The 16259-nt window shown below is 45.1% G+C and overlaps 1 protein-coding gene across 1 annotated transcript; it reads left to right on the top strand.

Annotated features, from left to right (window-relative positions):
* The first annotated feature begins 911 nt into the window (after positions 1 to 911).
* On the top strand, positions 912 to 15050 carry LOC307157036 (uncharacterized protein). Its single transcript, XM_079868781.1, has 12 exons — positions 912 to 1590; positions 7065 to 7214; positions 7332 to 7418; positions 7483 to 7842; positions 8189 to 8596; positions 9196 to 9671; positions 9775 to 10102; positions 10264 to 11068; positions 11169 to 11378; positions 11579 to 13400; positions 13729 to 13833; positions 13951 to 15050. Exons 1-12 carry the CDS (start codon positions 1507 to 1509, stop codon positions 13952 to 13954), a joined length of 4839 nt encoding a protein of 1612 aa, XP_079724907.1. The 5' UTR covers positions 912 to 1506; the 3' UTR covers positions 13955 to 15050.
* Positions 15051 to 16259: the final 1209 nt, after the last annotated feature.

Genomic DNA, 16259 nt, shown 5'->3' with positions numbered 1-16259 from the left:
TCATCAGGTGAGGTGAGGGTTGGGTCCAGGTGGAGAGTGGTGGAGATCAAGTCAGAGAGATGATGGGAATCAATAGATTTAAGGTTACGGAAGGTGATTTCTCTGAGGAGGCGGGGGCGTGGAGTTGGAGAAGGAATGGTGAACCGTATCAGTTTATGATCAGAGAGGGGAAAGAGGCAAGGATGGAGGTCGAGCACTGGTTGGTTAGTGGAGCAGACCAGATCGAGGATGTGTCCTTTTTCATGGGTGGGGAATGTGACATGTTGAGTGAGAGTGAAGTTGTCCAGTAAAATGTTGAATTCTGATGACAGCTTGCAGATGGGAGAGTCTATGTGGATGTTTAAGTCACCGAGTAGCAGCAGACGTGGAGAGAGAGATGAGGCTAGTGTGAGGAGTTCAGTAAAATCAGAGAGGAAGGAGGGATTTGGTTTCGGTGGCCGGTAAATGAGGATAACTGTCATGGATGAAAGAGCTTTGAAGGCGAGATATTCAAATGATGATACTGAGGGGAGAGTGAGTTCAGTGATCCGGAAGTTCTGATTGAAAATAACAGCAAGACCACCTCCACGGCGGGAGGGGCGGGGTTTGCAAATGTAATTGTAGCCAGTGGGGGATGCTTGGTTGAGGGATAAGTAGTCATTGGGTTGTTGCCAGGTTTCAGTGAGCAGAAGGAAATCCAAAGTGTTGTCAAGGATTAATTCATGTAGAGCAGGGGCTTTATTGTTAAGCGATCGAGTGTTGAGTAGGGCAAAGTTGGCATGGTGAGAGGGTGGAGAGATGGGTGCAGGCTGAAAAGATCTGAGGTTGTCCCAGTTAACAGTGCGTGTGTGATGGTAATGCAGTTGTGGAGGGACAGTGAGTTTATTTGCGTATGATTGGATAATATCTGTGCGAAAAGCACTGTGGTCCAGTCCGGGTTTTCTGTGCAGCCTGTCGGTGCGCTCAGCTCTATGTGATCCAGCGGGGGAAGCGTTCCGATGACGAAGATCTGTGCGAGAAGCACTGTATTCCAGTCCGGGTTTTCTATGCAGCCTGTCGGTGCGCTCAGCACTATGTAGTCCAGCGGGGGAAGCGTTCCGATGACGTGGGAAAGGTGCGACGGAGCGTGCAGGTGACCAGATGGATGGAATGGATAGTCCGTGGTGGAAGTAAACAAACTTGCGGCGAAAGCTTCTGTGAATGTAACGGGATCGACGTAGAAGTCCGAGCTGTTTTATGACTGTGATGCAGGATGGAATGGAATAGTTGGTTAGTTCGACCAGTTGCAGAGTTGAGTATTTGAACATGATGCCGAGCGGTGGGACTGAGAGCTCCGTGGTTGCAGTTAGCAATGAACTAGGGACACAGAGATGGATGACTGATGTGAGTGCTAAGATGATCCACGGCATGACAGAGAAGATGAAAGTCGCGGTCACGGCTCGCATCTGTTGGAGGTTGCAGCAGCAGGAGTCACAGCGAAGCAGACAGAAGTTAGGTGAACGGGGGCAGCCAGCTAGCGGCTAATCGATGAGGATACAGTCCGGAGAAGGTGCCCAAGCGGCTTCAGGAATCAGCTTGAAGGCTGTCCGGAGGGAGAAATGCTGTCCAGAGGTAGGGGTACAGCGAACACAAACAAATAGGAACACAATGAAGAATAGCAGACAGAGAAGCGGCGAATAAACAGCGCCAGCGTCCTCTCACGTCCGTCGAATGACGTGATGTGAAGATTATTGATGTGAAGAGTTAGTATTACACAATACTTTTTCTGACCTTTTTGAATCTTGCCCCTGACAAATAACCCAAATTACAAAAAAAGACTAAAACTAACACTAAAACTAATAAAAACTAAACTAAAACTAAGCATTTTCAAAAAATAAAAACTAAACTAAACTAGCAAACCCACTTTAAAAACTAATACTAAACTGAATTTGAAAACAAAAAGTCAAAACGAAATAAAAATAAAAACTAATGAAAAATGCAAAACTATAATAACCCTGCCCTGCTCAAGGCCATCTCCTGGCTGTCACCACCATCTGCACCACCCTGGGTGTTTTTTTATGGCTCTCTCCAGCTTCCAGGGGGTGGCGCCTTTGCCTATATCATCGTGTTCATCTGCATTCTACAACACAATCTGTGACATGCATACTGTATGGGACGTTCCCTATAAGAACCTAAAATTCCCTATAATATTTTTCTACTTATTAGAAATATGGTCTTTATAGGCCTCTGAAGTAGTAAAATATAACATATCTTTAAAACGCTGCAGTAAAATGGTCTGCAGTTTACAGGCCTCTGAATTTGAATAATGTGATGTATCTCCAAAATGCTGCAGTAAAGGTATAAAATGCTGCAGTGAAATGGTTTGATATGAGGTGTGCATACTGTATGGGACGTCCCCTGTAAAATCTGACCATTACTTTTTTCTACTTATTAGAAATGAGGTCTTTATAGGCCTCTGAAGTAGTGAAATGTGACAACTCCAAAATGCTGCAGTAAAATGGTTTGATATGAGGTGTGTATACTGTATGGGACGTCCCCTATAGGAACTGGCCATTAGTTTTTTCTACTTATTAGAAATGAGGTCTTTATAGGACTCTGTAGTATGGAGCTTATAATATGACAAAATGATTTGAATTTGAATTGTGTAAATTTGAATTATTTGCAAGTGTAAAAATAGTCCTAAATTGTTTTTTTTTTTTTAAACGAATATTGAACATTTGAAATTTAACAAATTGAAATGTTTTTATGGCTGAATTTTATAGACATGTATTTTCAAACAGCTAGTTTTTTTTGTTCTGAATTCTTATACTGCAAATATTCAGTTTAAAAAAATACAGATTCAAGTTTTCAAGATGAAGAAATTCGGATCTTCAAATTCAGTTTTCTAAAATTCAATCTCAAAAATTCAATCTCAAAAATTCAGGTCTTACAGAAAGTAGGTCACAGGTCATCCACAGGGAAGAGTAAAGGATCTCAGATAAGTCGAACAGAGCATTTTGGCTGCACTGCAGTAGTTTTCTGCCGCAAACGCAGTGGTGGTTCAAGATAATCCGTGTATCTTTCGCTCAGTCGTTTTTTATTTAATATTAAGAGTAGAAAAATGAGAAAACAGCTTGAGTATTAGATTTCTAATATTCTAATAATAGTCCGCTGCAGCAGTTGCACGGATAAAGCGGTTGCTAATAAAATGCTAAATCAGATATATGTACAATAACATTACGATGACCTTCAACCGATTTAAATAGTAGGCTACATGGGGTTTAATTTGTCTTTAATGAGATGTAACCTGATATATGTTATCAGGCATAAATGCATAGATCCGCCGCTGACTAATGTGTAACTTAATGGTCCAGTGGTAGAATTTTCGCCAACCGTGTCAGAGGTTCTGGGATCTAATCCGCTCTCGCATAGTTATTTTTTATTTTTTTTCTCTATAATTATTTTTTTCCCTCATCAAAACCGATTATGTTCATCAGTGGTTGTATATCAAGCAGGGGCACGTTTGTGTGCATTATGTTTTGTGATTTCACCAGAACGAATAGAGAGTATCCGCAACGGATTGAAGCGCGCGTCCAAGTGAAGACAGTGCGGCGTGTGCGCGAGCCTATATGTTAAATAGTGTTTATCATGTAAATGTTGTATTTTATTTACAGGTCTTTTACATTATTGCTGAATAGGCTAATATTAAAATGCGTTTCTCTCTCAACATGATCCGGTGTGACTTGCACTCAGGTGCATGCGACTTATTTTCTGGCAAATACGGTCAGTTAAAATATGTTGCTGTATTATTACAAAATGCATAGAGTGGAGACCATTTGGGCAAAAAACAAACAAACATATTGTGTTCATTACCCCCACCCACATTTGGGCTTAATCACTGTTAGGGGGTCCTTGGAAATGTATTTAGGTGTAGACAAAATCAGTTATGTTTATTTCATAAATATGAACGTACCTCGCATCTCCCGGACACTAGCCATTAGTCTACTTATTTGGCCTATTTTTTTTTAGCTGGCCAATTCTCAAAATCTGTGTGGAAAAGCTGCGGCGCGTGGAGAGAACGCACAATGGCTTTGCTTTGGAAGTTTTCATTTTGGAAGTTTAGTTGCCAGAGAAAATAACACACAGTTTTGTTTAACATCAAATGATACTCAATATTAATGAAATAAATAAATGTAATGTCAGAGAATGCACAAAGCGCATCCTTTTGAGATGTAAATTATAATACATTTTAATTAAAATAAAAACACAAGGCCTACATCATAAAACTCAGAAGATTATGTATTTGAATATATTATATTATAATACAAATAAAAAGGCGTCTTCAGTCGAGTCCCAAAATACTAGGCTAAATCAGCATCTTCACAGCCAGGGAAATGTTTGGAATAACAAGTAGGACTGTGTGCGGCACAGCTTGCCCTTTATATTGTACAACAGCCCAATTAAATTAGGCAGAATAATTGTAATATGTTTGGTTGACTGTGTTTTATTTTGATAATGAGCAGTCTGCGATATGAAGCAACGCCAGAACTGTTGTGTGAGAGCGCGATGCGCCAGCGCCATCACTTGGATTTGTTCCACTGCTGGGAAATAACTTAATACTCATACAGATAATATGACATCATTCGAAACAGAAAAATGTATATTTTTATTTGTGTACATTCAAAATGACTACAAAATAGCATGCCATTGAAAAATAAATAAAACAACATGATGCGCTGCTTTAGCGCGTCTCGGTCTCTTTAGATCTTTCTGGCGCTCACCAAAAATGAACCAGAATACAGTGAATAGCCTTTTCGGCGCGCCTACTTTTGAAAGTCAACATTTAGATTATTTAACGTTAAATGCATTTTATATGCCTGAGTCACTTTGGAATAAACCACAGCGTGTTTCATGATAAAACGTGACTTAGCCTATACAGTCCGGAAAATAGGCAATATTCATTCAGCAATATAATATCCAGTTAACTGGCAGAGCATTCATTTCGTTCGTTTTTTTAAATAAGAGACGATCTAGCGCTCAAATGTGTTTTTTAAATCAAGTGATCAAAGTGCTCGTTGCCGTAGCGATCAGTGGACAGTGTTTTCTCGTGTGGCTCGCGCAGCACACGCCGCACTGTCTTCACTCGGACGCGCGCTTCAATCCGTTGCGGATACTCTCTATTCGTTCTGGTGAAATCACAAAACATAATGCACACAAACGTGCCCCTGCTTGATACACAACCACTGATGAACATAATCGGTTTTGATGAGGGAAAAAAATAATTATAGAGAAAAAAAAAGAAAAAATAACTATGCGAGAGCGGATTAGAACCCAGAACCTCTGACACGGTTGGCGAAAAGTCTACCACTGGACTACCTGGATCAGGTTCGTCTGTTTCTGCCGCTCTATCCTCGTCCAATCGCGTCGCTCGCTGTCCAATGTGAGAATGGACGAGAGCCAATCGCATCGCCCGCTCTCCATTGTGAGAATGGACGAGAGCCAATCGCGTCGCGGCATGAGAATGGACACAGCCACTCACCGCGCTTACATCCATTGTGAGATTGGATGACGACACGGCGCTCTTCAGAAACCTCTATAACCGAGTTATAACTGAGCAAAGTAAGAAATAAAAATTAGTTTTCTTCTTCTGTTTGCTATATTCTTAATTGGCCATACATTAGTTACATTTTCATCCCTCACACAAAGCCGTTTTGTCGAGTGTTTCCTTTTAGCGATCAAAGTTACTAACCTAACGTTCTGAGGAGAATTATGAATGAAATCATCATTAAATTCATGTGAAAAGACTTTATTTTTGTGAGATGTAATTGGGAGTCTTAGTTCTGTATGCTAGATCTGTCTGTCGCGATGTTTACCTGGTTTTACTATAGTAAAAGTGATTGTCGCTATAAACTGTGATCACATGATCGGGAGTTGCGTCTAATCTTACATATTAAACACCATCTAGTCAGCTAGAAGTTCGGTTTGAATGAAAAAAACATCTCATAGGTAAGGGATAATGTATAGAGAGGCGGTTGTTATAGCGAATAACAAGCCCGACAGGCTGAACGAGACCCCGACGCGAAGCGGAGGGGTCTTGACAGCCTGAAGGGCTTGTTATTCGCTATAACGACCGCCTCTCTATACATTATCCCGCTTATTACATGGCTACCTACAAAATAAATAAATAATTTGACACGAATTATTGATTTAAAAAGGAGTTTATTGATTTAAAAACGATTGTATTGCTTCCGCCAAAGAAAATAGTCCGTTCCGCGTCCATAGCAACGCGCTGTTTTTCATGGCAACGGTCTGTTATACTCCGCAGCGGTCTGTTATAAAGAAATAACAGACCGCATTCTACATTGGAATTCAGCCAAGCCATGTAATAATTGTAGATAATGTCATCCCTTATATTAACCATGGTTTTACCATAGTATAAGTGTTTCTGTTTATAAACGGTGGGCCACGTCATCACGAGTTGCCTCTAATCTTACATATTAGACACCATTTAGTCAGTTTGAATAAATAAAACCTCATATAGTTTTGGATAAAGTCATCACATTTGTAATAACCATGGTTTTACTATAGTATAAGTGTTTCTGTTTATAAACTGTGGTCACACTATCACCAGTTGCCTCTAATCTAATATATTAGACACCATTTAGTCGGTTTGAATGAATAAAACATCTTATAGTTTTGGATAAAGTCATCACATTTATTAAAACCATGGTTTTACTATAGTATAACTGTTTCTGTTTATAAACTGTGGTCACACTATCACCAGTTGCATATAATCTTACATATTAAACACCATTTAGTCAGCTTGAATAAATAAAACCTCATATAGTTGTGGATAAAGTCATCACATTTATTAAAACCATGGTTTTACTATAGTATAACTGTTTCTGTTTATAAACTGTGGTCACACTATCACCAGTTGCATATAATCTTACATATTAAACACATGTAACACATTACAATTTAAATTGTTGAGTTCTTTTTGTATATAGTTGTATCATTATAATTGAATGAAAACAAAAATCAGTGTAGCTGTCCAGTACTTGCAAAAATGTATTTGTTTACTATTATTTCCCTATTATGTTTAGATGAGTACAAAGCCAAAGAGCCACAAGGCCATGGGAGATGGCGAGTGGATGGCGAGGTTAAGGGCTTTTGCCAGCTCTGGGGTTTGGCCTTCCAGTGGAGGAAATAGACCAGCCCCAAGGCAGCGGAAGTGCTATGACCTCTATCAGAAGGTAAAGCAAAGTTACCTGTATAGTTACCTGTATCTCATTACATGGTGTGTAGTATGCAGGTCACCTGACAATGAATGGTGCAAAAATTTCAGTAAATATTGTTTTTTGTCTTTTCAGATTGAGAAATGCCCCATGCAGGTCCACGGACAGACCACCCTCTTTGGAGGGTCCATGGCATGCAACTGTGGATTCCACACCACTAAGGTGATGTATTTGAAAGTGACAGTCTGAGGCTTCAGACACGGCTCCTGGCACAGCTGCGCCACAGTCTGAGGCTTCAGACACGGCTCCTGGCACAGCTGCGCCACAGTCTGAGGCTTCAGACACGGCTCCTGGCACAGCTGCGCCACAGTCTGAGGCTTCAGACACGGCTCCTGGCACAGCTGCGCCACAGTCTGAGGCTTCAGACACGGCTCCTGGCACAGCTGCGCCACAGTCTGAGGCTTCAGACACGGCTCCTGGCACAGCTGCGCCACAGTCTGAGGCTTCAGACACGGCTCCTGGCACAGCTGCGCCACAGTCTGAGGCTTCAGACACGGCTCCTGGCACAGCTGCGCCACAGTCTGAGGCTTCAGACACGGCTCCTACCCCACGGACATTCCTGAGGCCCCCTCCAAGTTTGTCAATGGTTAGTATTTAATCTGTAATTAATGTTTACTTAGATTCATTTTGTATTTGTTTGATATGATCTACGGCCCACCAACATCAAAATAATTATAGCATACTCCTGCAGACTGATCAGCCATTTACATTTTTACACGCACACACACATTTTTGTTTGACTATATTAGTGAGGACATTGCATACACTTCCATTACATTTATGTCAGGTTAAATATATTTTCTATCACCAAACCGACCCTCACCCCTAAACCTACCCATCACACATGTGTAAACACTAGATTTAAATTAAAATGTTTGTGTTGAAAATGTATAGTGCGGTTGTCATACAATTAACTTTGTTTCTCTTTTTAGTTCACTAAGTCACGGTTTGGTGGGTCCCAGGCGTCTTCAAGAAAGCCTAATTTAGTGGGTCGGAGGACCCCCAGCCCCTCTCCTCCACCCTCTTCAAGGACCCCCAGCCCTTCTCCTCCCAGCCCCTCTCCTCCTCCATCCTCTGTGAGGACCACCACCCCTTCCCCATCCTTTGAGAGGGCCCCATCTATGGCCTCTGTGAGGACCACCACCCCTTCTCCATTCTCTGTGAAGAGCCGAAGTCCTGCTCCATCCTCTTCAAGGACCCCCAGCCCTTCTCTTCCCAGCCCGTCTCCTCCTCCATCCTCCGTGAGGACCACTACCCCTTCTCCATCCTCTATGGCCTCTGTGAGGACCACCACCCCTTCACCATCCTGTGTAAGGACCCCCAGTCCTGCTCCATCCACTGTGAGTATAACAGCACCAATTTCCTTGTTTTTTTTTAATTCACTTTTGTACTGCTTCACAAGTGTACATTTTCAAAACTCTTACCAAAACTCCAAACTGATCACACTTGTAACACAGCTAGTCATTCTTTCAAAACCTGATCTCATGCTTTCATTCTAGTTAAACTAAATGAGAAGAGATGCAAATCAAAAGTTTTATAGTAATTCAAATCAATACACATTTATTTGTATATTTTTGAAAATTATCATTTATTATAAGTTTTACTTATAATGTATTATGTTTTTACAAAGCATATAGCTTCAAAGCAGCTTTACATAAATTGTATGCGTCTAGATTACAATTGAGAGTGATCTGTTATCAGAGATGTACGCAATACAAATCACACAGTTATTAAGCTATAGTAAGCTAATAATGTAGTAATTTAAACAATGTCTTAATTTCCACAAATGGAAATACGCTGAAATGCTTCGGAAAAAAAAGTGCACTTTTGATTATCTGTTGTATTATTAGTACTAAGAGTTTTGTACCAGTTGCTTGTGGGAATTGCACCAAAGCAATTAAAAAAACACTATTCAATAAACAAATTGTCTTCCAAACAGGAGGAGCCTGGAGAAGTCATGCCAGCCCCTGCTGGGGCCTCAGCTTCATTCTGGTTGCCAGGTGAAATGAGCAAGACCATCCCTGTGCAGGACCAGAGGTGGATTGCCAACACCTTATTTCACTCTGGCAAGCTGCGGCCAGATTTGAAGCTGTGGTATGAGCCCCCTGTTCCAGCCCTCATTTACCACCAGACACCAACTCCTGACCGGTTCTTCACCCATCGGTTGATGGTGTGGATGCCCTACCACCTGTGGAAGGTGAGGGTGTCCTGCCCAGATTGTGGCAAGAACCTGACGGGCTATGGTGTTCACAAGAGGGCTCGGAAGGTCCTGGACATCGACAGGTACTACCTGATGGTGACAGAGACACTCAGGTGCACTGTGTGTTCTCTGAACTACCTGTCAACGAGTCAGACTGTCCGGGACCAGCTTGACCTGCCTCACCAGAAAATGTTCCGGCTGATCCTGACCCGCAAGTGAGTAAATCAGTGTAGAAAAGATGTTGATTGTGAAGACTTAAACGACTGAATTGACCCTTCAATTAACATGTAACTAATCACTGCAACAATGTGTTTTCAGGTATGCCTGTGACATCCGTGTCATTAGGCTGCTTCGGGACCGGACACTGGGCAACAGTCCAGCCAGACTGGTGAGGCAGTTAAAAGAGAACCACGGGGAGGAATGGCTGAATCGGTTGGCACACTATCTTGGGGAGTGTGCTGACTTTGTGGATCGACCCAGCCTCTTTCCTGTGGTCTGCCAGGAGCCTCCAGAGCCCATCGACATCCCCACCAGTCGTTGGCTGCTGTCCGTATACGGCAGGGACATCCTCTGCCGTATAGACCACATCAAGGCCAGCATCACATCGACCTTTGGCACCATCTTAAAGATGGATTCCACCAAAAAGGTAATCAATAATCTGACTCTGTAATAGGCTTATTTGTTCTTAAATACTGCCAGATAGATATTTTTTCTCAATTGTGTTGGCTCAATTCTCAAATGAGATTTTTCTCTTTTAAAACAATAAGTTCAGATCTCTGAATGTGCCGTTACATTTGTAAATTCCAGATCACAAAGAAGCTGGCTGGCCATGGACGGGGGACAGCACTCTGGGTGAGCTCCATTGGCAACGAGGTCGGCCAGATACTGACCAGTGTCCTGTCGGTGCAGGAGGGGCCAGGACTGGACAGGATGGTGGCTGGTGTGATGGAGCGATACCGCCAGGCAGCCGTTCCACCCCCAGTGCTGCTGTATGTGGACTGTGGCTGCTGCGTGAGTGAGGGGGCAACCAGCAAGCTGCAGTCCAGGTTTGGGCAATGGCCAGACCTCCACATACGGCTGGACATCTGGCACTTCATGCGAAGGCTGGCCGTGGGCTGCACCACTGATGCCCATCCCCTCTACCCAACCTTCATGGGATGCCTGTCCGCCTGCATTTTTGAGTGGGATGCGGGGGACCTCAACCTGTTGCGGCTGGCCAAGAAACAGCAGCTGATGCAGGAGGGTATGCCAGCAATTACTGATCTCCTGGTGGACAGGAGCATCAGTAAGAGGGACCTCAGCCTTTACTGCCGCAGGAGGACGCGCGGTGAGGAGGACACCATACGTCTCATTGACAGGCTGCTGCAGGAGCTGGGCGGGGCAAATGGGAGGGACCTTATGGGTGTGCCACTCCTGGACCAAGTGCGCATGGAGCACATTTGGCGTGTGCAGAAACGCCATGTCAAGTGCATCCAGGACTTGCCAGAAGTGCCACTCTATACTGAGGTGGGCACCACCAAAAAGGCGGGAGTCGTCCTGACCCGGTATCGGTGTGCCAGAGGGTCCACATCCCTGGAATCTTTTCACTGCCACCTGAACAGGTTCATTCCAGGTTGGTGTCTCACATATATGATATCTTACATAACTGCTATGCATTATTCAAATTGAAAGGCAAGTCCTTTTACAGTGGTATAAATGTGGTGTTCTTCAAGGAACCAGTGCCAATGCGCTGAATTTCCAGCTCTACCTCCTGGAAGGCCTGAACAGGTGGAATCAGGATCGGGGGACTGCGGCAGTGACCAGCAAGCCAGCGTCCCTTCTCACCTATTCCGGGGATATGGCTCACTGCGTCAACACCAACAGCCTGAAGGTGTTTGGCCGGGCTTTTGTGCCAACGTTCAGGGCACCTGCCAAATACACTGGTATGTCTTACCCTTATCTGGCTACATTATACACTTAATTTGTGGGTTTTCAATGTTCCAACTAGAGACTGAGTCTATAATTTTATTATTCCCATTAACAAAGCCAACCATACAGTCTGATTACAGTTGCATTCTATCTTGACAGAATGCTTCGAATATAATTAGTCATGTGTGCGTGTGCTTTTTTTTCTTTTTCATAGGAGAGCTGCTTGGTGTTGACTATCTCCTGAGTCAGACTGGACAGCCCCTGGTGGTGAACCGCGACTCAGAGGAGACGGAGAACATGCTGGAGGATGTGGACGAAGGTGTGGACGAAGAAGACGAGGGCTTCGGGGAAGACGAGACACATGACATTACTGTGTCAAGTCTCACGGATGACCCAAGCTTCTCTGTCTCCTCCTGCTTTATGCCTTTATCTGAGTCTCTCTCCTCCACGCCTGCTACCTTCTCTCAGCCTGATGCCTCATCCACCATGGCTGCTGCCCTGGCTGTTCCCTCTTGCCAGCCTGTTGCCTCCACCCAGTCTGCTGCTTCCTCCACCCAGCCTGCTGCCTCATTCATGCAGCCTGCTGCCTCCTCCACCCAGTCTGCTGCCTCCTCCACCCAGTCTGCTGCCTCCTCCACCCAGTCTGCTGCCTCCTCCACCCAGTCTGCTGCCTCCTCCACCCAGTCTGCTGCCTCCTCCACCCAGTCTGCTGCATCCTCCACCCAGTCTGCTGCCTCCTCCACCCAGTCTGCTGCATCCTCCACCCAGTCTGCTGCCTCCTCCACCCAGTCTGCTACCTCCTCCACCCAGTCTGCTGCCTCCTCCACCCAGCCTGCTGCCTCCTCCACCCAGTCTGCTGCCTCCTCCACCCAGTCTGCTGCCTCATTCACCCAGTCTGCTGCCTCCACCACCCAGTCTGCTGCCTCCTCCACCCAGCCTGCTGCCTCCTCCACCCAGTCTGCTGCCTCCTCCACCCAGTCTGCTGCCTCATTCACCCAGTCTGCTGCCTCCTCCACCCAGTCTGCTGCCTCCTCCACCCAGTCTGCTGCCTCCTCCACCCAGTCTGCTGCCTCCTCCACCCAGTCTGCTGCCTCCTCCACCCAGTCTGCTGCCTCCTCCACCCAGTCTGCTGCCTCCTCCACCCAGTCTGCTGCATCCTCCACCCAGTCTGCTGCCTCCTCCACCCAGTCTGCTGCATCCTCCACCCAGTCTGCTGCCTCCTCCACCCAGTCTGCTACCTCCTCCACACAGCCTGCTGCCTCCTCCACCCAGTCTGCTGCCTCCTCCACCCAGTCTGCTGCCTCCTCCACCCAGTCTGCTGCCTCCTCCACCCAGTCTGCTGCCTCCTCCACCCAGTCTGCTGCCTCCTCCACCCAGTCTGCTGCCTCATTCACCCAGTCTGCTGCCTCCACCACCCAGTCTGCTGCCTCCTCCACCCAGCCTGCTGCCTCCTCCACCCAGTCTGCTGCCTCATTCACCCAGTCTGCTGCCTCCTCCACCCAGTCTGCTGCCTCCTCCACCCAGTCTGCTGCCTCCTCCACCCAGTCTGCTGCCTCCTCCACCCAGTCTGCTGCCTCCTCCACCCAGTCTGCTGCCTCCTCCACCCAGTCTGCTACCTCCTCCACCCAGTCTGCTGCCTCCTCCACCCAGTCTGCTGCCTCCTCCACCCAGTCTGCTGCCTCCTCCACCCAGCCTGCTGCCTCCTGCCTCCTCCACCCAGTCTGCTGCCTCCTCCACCCAGTCTGCTGCCTCCTCCACCCAGTCTGCTGCCTCCTCCACCCAGTCTGCTGCCTCCTCCACCCAGTCTGCTGCCTCCTCCACCCAGTCTGCTGCCTCCTCCACACAGCCTGCTGCCTCCTCCACCCAGCCTGCTGCCTCCTGCCTCCTCCACCCAGTCTGCTGCCTCCTCCACCCAGTCTGCTGCCTCCTCCACCCAGTCTGCTGCCTCCTCCACCCAGTCTGCTGCCTCCTCCACCCAGTCTGCTGCCTCCTCCATGCCACAGCAAGGTGCCTCAGCATCTCATGATGCATCTGTGGTATGTAAATACTTTCTTAAATGTGCACTGATCTATAAAATGACTGGATTGCTCATGACGTAATAAAAATTGAAGCCACTATGGTATTCCCTAGAATTCCTTCACAATCAATTGAATTAATAGGAAAGCATCTGTTTTAATGTGAAAACATTACCAGTCGTTTAATGTGAAAACATTACCCTTGCTGATGGTAAATTATTGTCACCGTCTTCTGACATTTTTGAATGCAATCATCAATCCTGGCATTTACATAGACCAGTGTATATGTCTCTGTCTTTTGTCCCACTTCACTGTCCTCATATTGTTGCTCATAACTTTATTTTTTCAGGCTGTGGATGACTTTGGTGTACCTGGCCTGGATAGAGTCGACAGCCTGGCGGAGTGTCTTGTGGAGCTCAGGAACCATCCCTCTCTGGCACTCACCAACCAGCAGGTTAGGATCATTCAACTTTTTCTACTTTCCCTCTTTGACTTGTCATACATGTTTACACTGTTTCGTTTTTCTTTTCTTTTCTCATTTGCTCTGTATGATATGCTCTTCTCTGCTTAGGTGAGCAATATTGTTGCTCTTTGGCAGAACCTGCTGGACCACGACAAGCGGAGAGTCGTGTTTTCTTCCAGACACAAGAGCAGGCTGGATACTGGGAGGTTCAGGTCCCCAAAGAAGAGGCAAGAGTTCACTCCAGGGGTGGAGAGTGTGAAGAGGCACGCACTCACCACCACTGCCCCACTTGCCCAGTGGCCAGACTGTTGTCGCCTGATGGAAACTATTTTTGTCAGGCTCTGTGCCATCCACCGGAGTCCCAAGAAGAAGGGGACTGGCACAGTGTCCAGATGGGACCTCATCCTGGAGGACTACAGGAAAATCAGGCGGTGCATTCTGGGCAATGCAACGGTAATGCAGCAGACCACCATCCAGCTGGTGGATGTGAGCCATACCACCTTGGTTCAGTGGCACAACAGCAGGGTGAAAAGACAGGACAATGCGGTAGTGATGCAGGGGCTGGAACTGCCTAGCCGCTTGTCTGTGGCTGCTGAGCCTCTGCTCCCTGCCAATGTGCGCCCCCCCAGCCAGGCCCGGCTCACCAGTACCACCTGCCCAGTAGCACCGTCGGCCAGGCACAGGTGAAGAGGAAGAGGAAGATCCCTTCAGCCCCAGTGGTTTTGGCACCAGCAGCTGAGACACCACCAACCCAGCGGCAACTCTTTCCTGCTCCACCCCCAGGCACTCAACTCCTGATGTTGATGCCAGTGGCTTCACAGGGGCCCACCCTGGTTGCTGCTCCACAGGCTCTCAGGGTCAGCCTCTCCTCTGCTCCTCCTGCCCCTCCTGCCCCAGGTCCAGCTCGAAAACTGACCCGCAAAGTGCAGCACAACACGTGCAAGAAATGTGGGAAGTTCAGAACAGCGGAGACTGGGCACAGCCAGTACAAGGGCATTGTATACTGCCCCTCAGTAGAGACAGTGCCAAAAGAGCAGTGGTTGGAGGATATAAAAAAAAGAACATAATTCATTTATTTTTATACTTCTCCTTGTATAAAGTTCTACTTGTATATATTTCTCATTGTATATAGTTCTTAATTTCCTGTTCTATTGCGCTTTTTACAATAACATTTGTACAGTAAAATAAAAGTTTGGTCTTTTGAACATAAATGCTTCTTTCCTTGTTTTTTGTGTTTCCATTTACTATTGTATCATTCAACTACAAGTTATAGTCACTTGTGAAAAAAATAAAATTATTTATTAGTTTTTACAATAGTTTTTAGAAAATAACTGGAGCAGAAATATAATTAAAACTATGGTATAATTTGCAATACATAATATATCTAGAATAATTTATATATCATTAGTACAATATAAAATTATATTGTAAAATGACTCATTTTTGAGAACTCATTTTTGTAATGTGTAAACCAGTTATGTGATTTTTAATGATGAAACATAATTCACAGCATAACACAGCAATCTTAATTTCTGGCAGCAGTGGGATTCGAACCGCCAACCTTGTGATCTGCTTTACTCCCATATAAATGTATAGGAAGATACAAAAAAACAGGTTTTGCAATAATTTATGACAAATGTAGACTTTCACAAATATTGCTGTTGGGGGGACAAAGTCATAAAAAATCTCTTTCTTCTCTTTTCCTCTCCTTTTCCCTTCTTTTCTCTCTTTTTTCCTCTTTTTTCCCTCTTCCCCCTTCTTCCCTTTCTTCCCCCCCTCTAACAGACTATTGTTCCCCAGCTTCTGGACCATTAAGTTACACATTAGTCAGCGGCGGATCTATGTATTTATGCCTGATAACATATATCAGGTTTCATCTCATTAAAGACAAATTAAACCCCATGCAGCCTACTATTTAAATCGGTTGAAGGTCATCGTAATGTTATTGTACATATATCTGATTTTGCATTTTATTAGCAACCGCTTTATCCGTGCAACTGCTGCAGCGGACTATTATTAGAATATTAGAAATCTAATACTCAAGCTGTTTTCTCATTTTTCTACTCTTAATATTAAATAAAAAACGACTGAGCGAAAGATACACGGATTATCTTGAACCACCACTGCGTTTGCGGCAGAAAACTACTGCAGTGCAGCCAAAATGCTCTGTTCGACTTATCTGAGATCCTTTACTCTTCCCTGTGGATGACCTGTGACCTACTTTCTGTAAGACCTGAATTTTTGAGATTGAATTTTTGAGATTGAATTTTAGAAAACTGAATTTGAAGATCCGAATTTCTTCATCTTGAAAACTTGAATCTGTATTTTTTTTAAACTGAATATTTGCAGTATAAGAATTCAGAACAAAAAAAACTAGCTGTTTGAAAATACATGTCTATAAAATTCAGCCATAAAAA

The sequence above is a fragment of the Squalius cephalus genome, assembly GCF_949319135.1.
Source record: "Squalius cephalus genome assembly, chromosome: 4".
Lineage (NCBI taxonomy): Eukaryota > Metazoa > Chordata > Actinopteri > Cypriniformes > Leuciscidae > Squalius > Squalius cephalus.
The sequence above is the reverse complement of the archived record's forward strand: the minus strand, read 5'-3'. Positions and strand labels throughout refer to the sequence as shown.

Bases quoted from the DNA above. Each gene is read 5' to 3' on its own strand.
- LOC307157036 (XM_079868781.1), top strand. From the start codon at position 1,507: ATGAGGATACAGTCCGGAGAAGGTGCCCAAGCGGCTTCAGGAATCAGC. The intron at 1,591-7,064 runs GTAGGGGTACAG...TATTATGTTTAG, and splicing joins GGGAGAAATGCTGTCCAGAG to ATGAGTACAAAGCCAAAGAG. The intron at 11,069-11,168 runs GTTGGTGTCTCA...GTGTTCTTCAAG, and splicing joins CCTGAACAGGTTCATTCCAG to GAACCAGTGCCAATGCGCTG.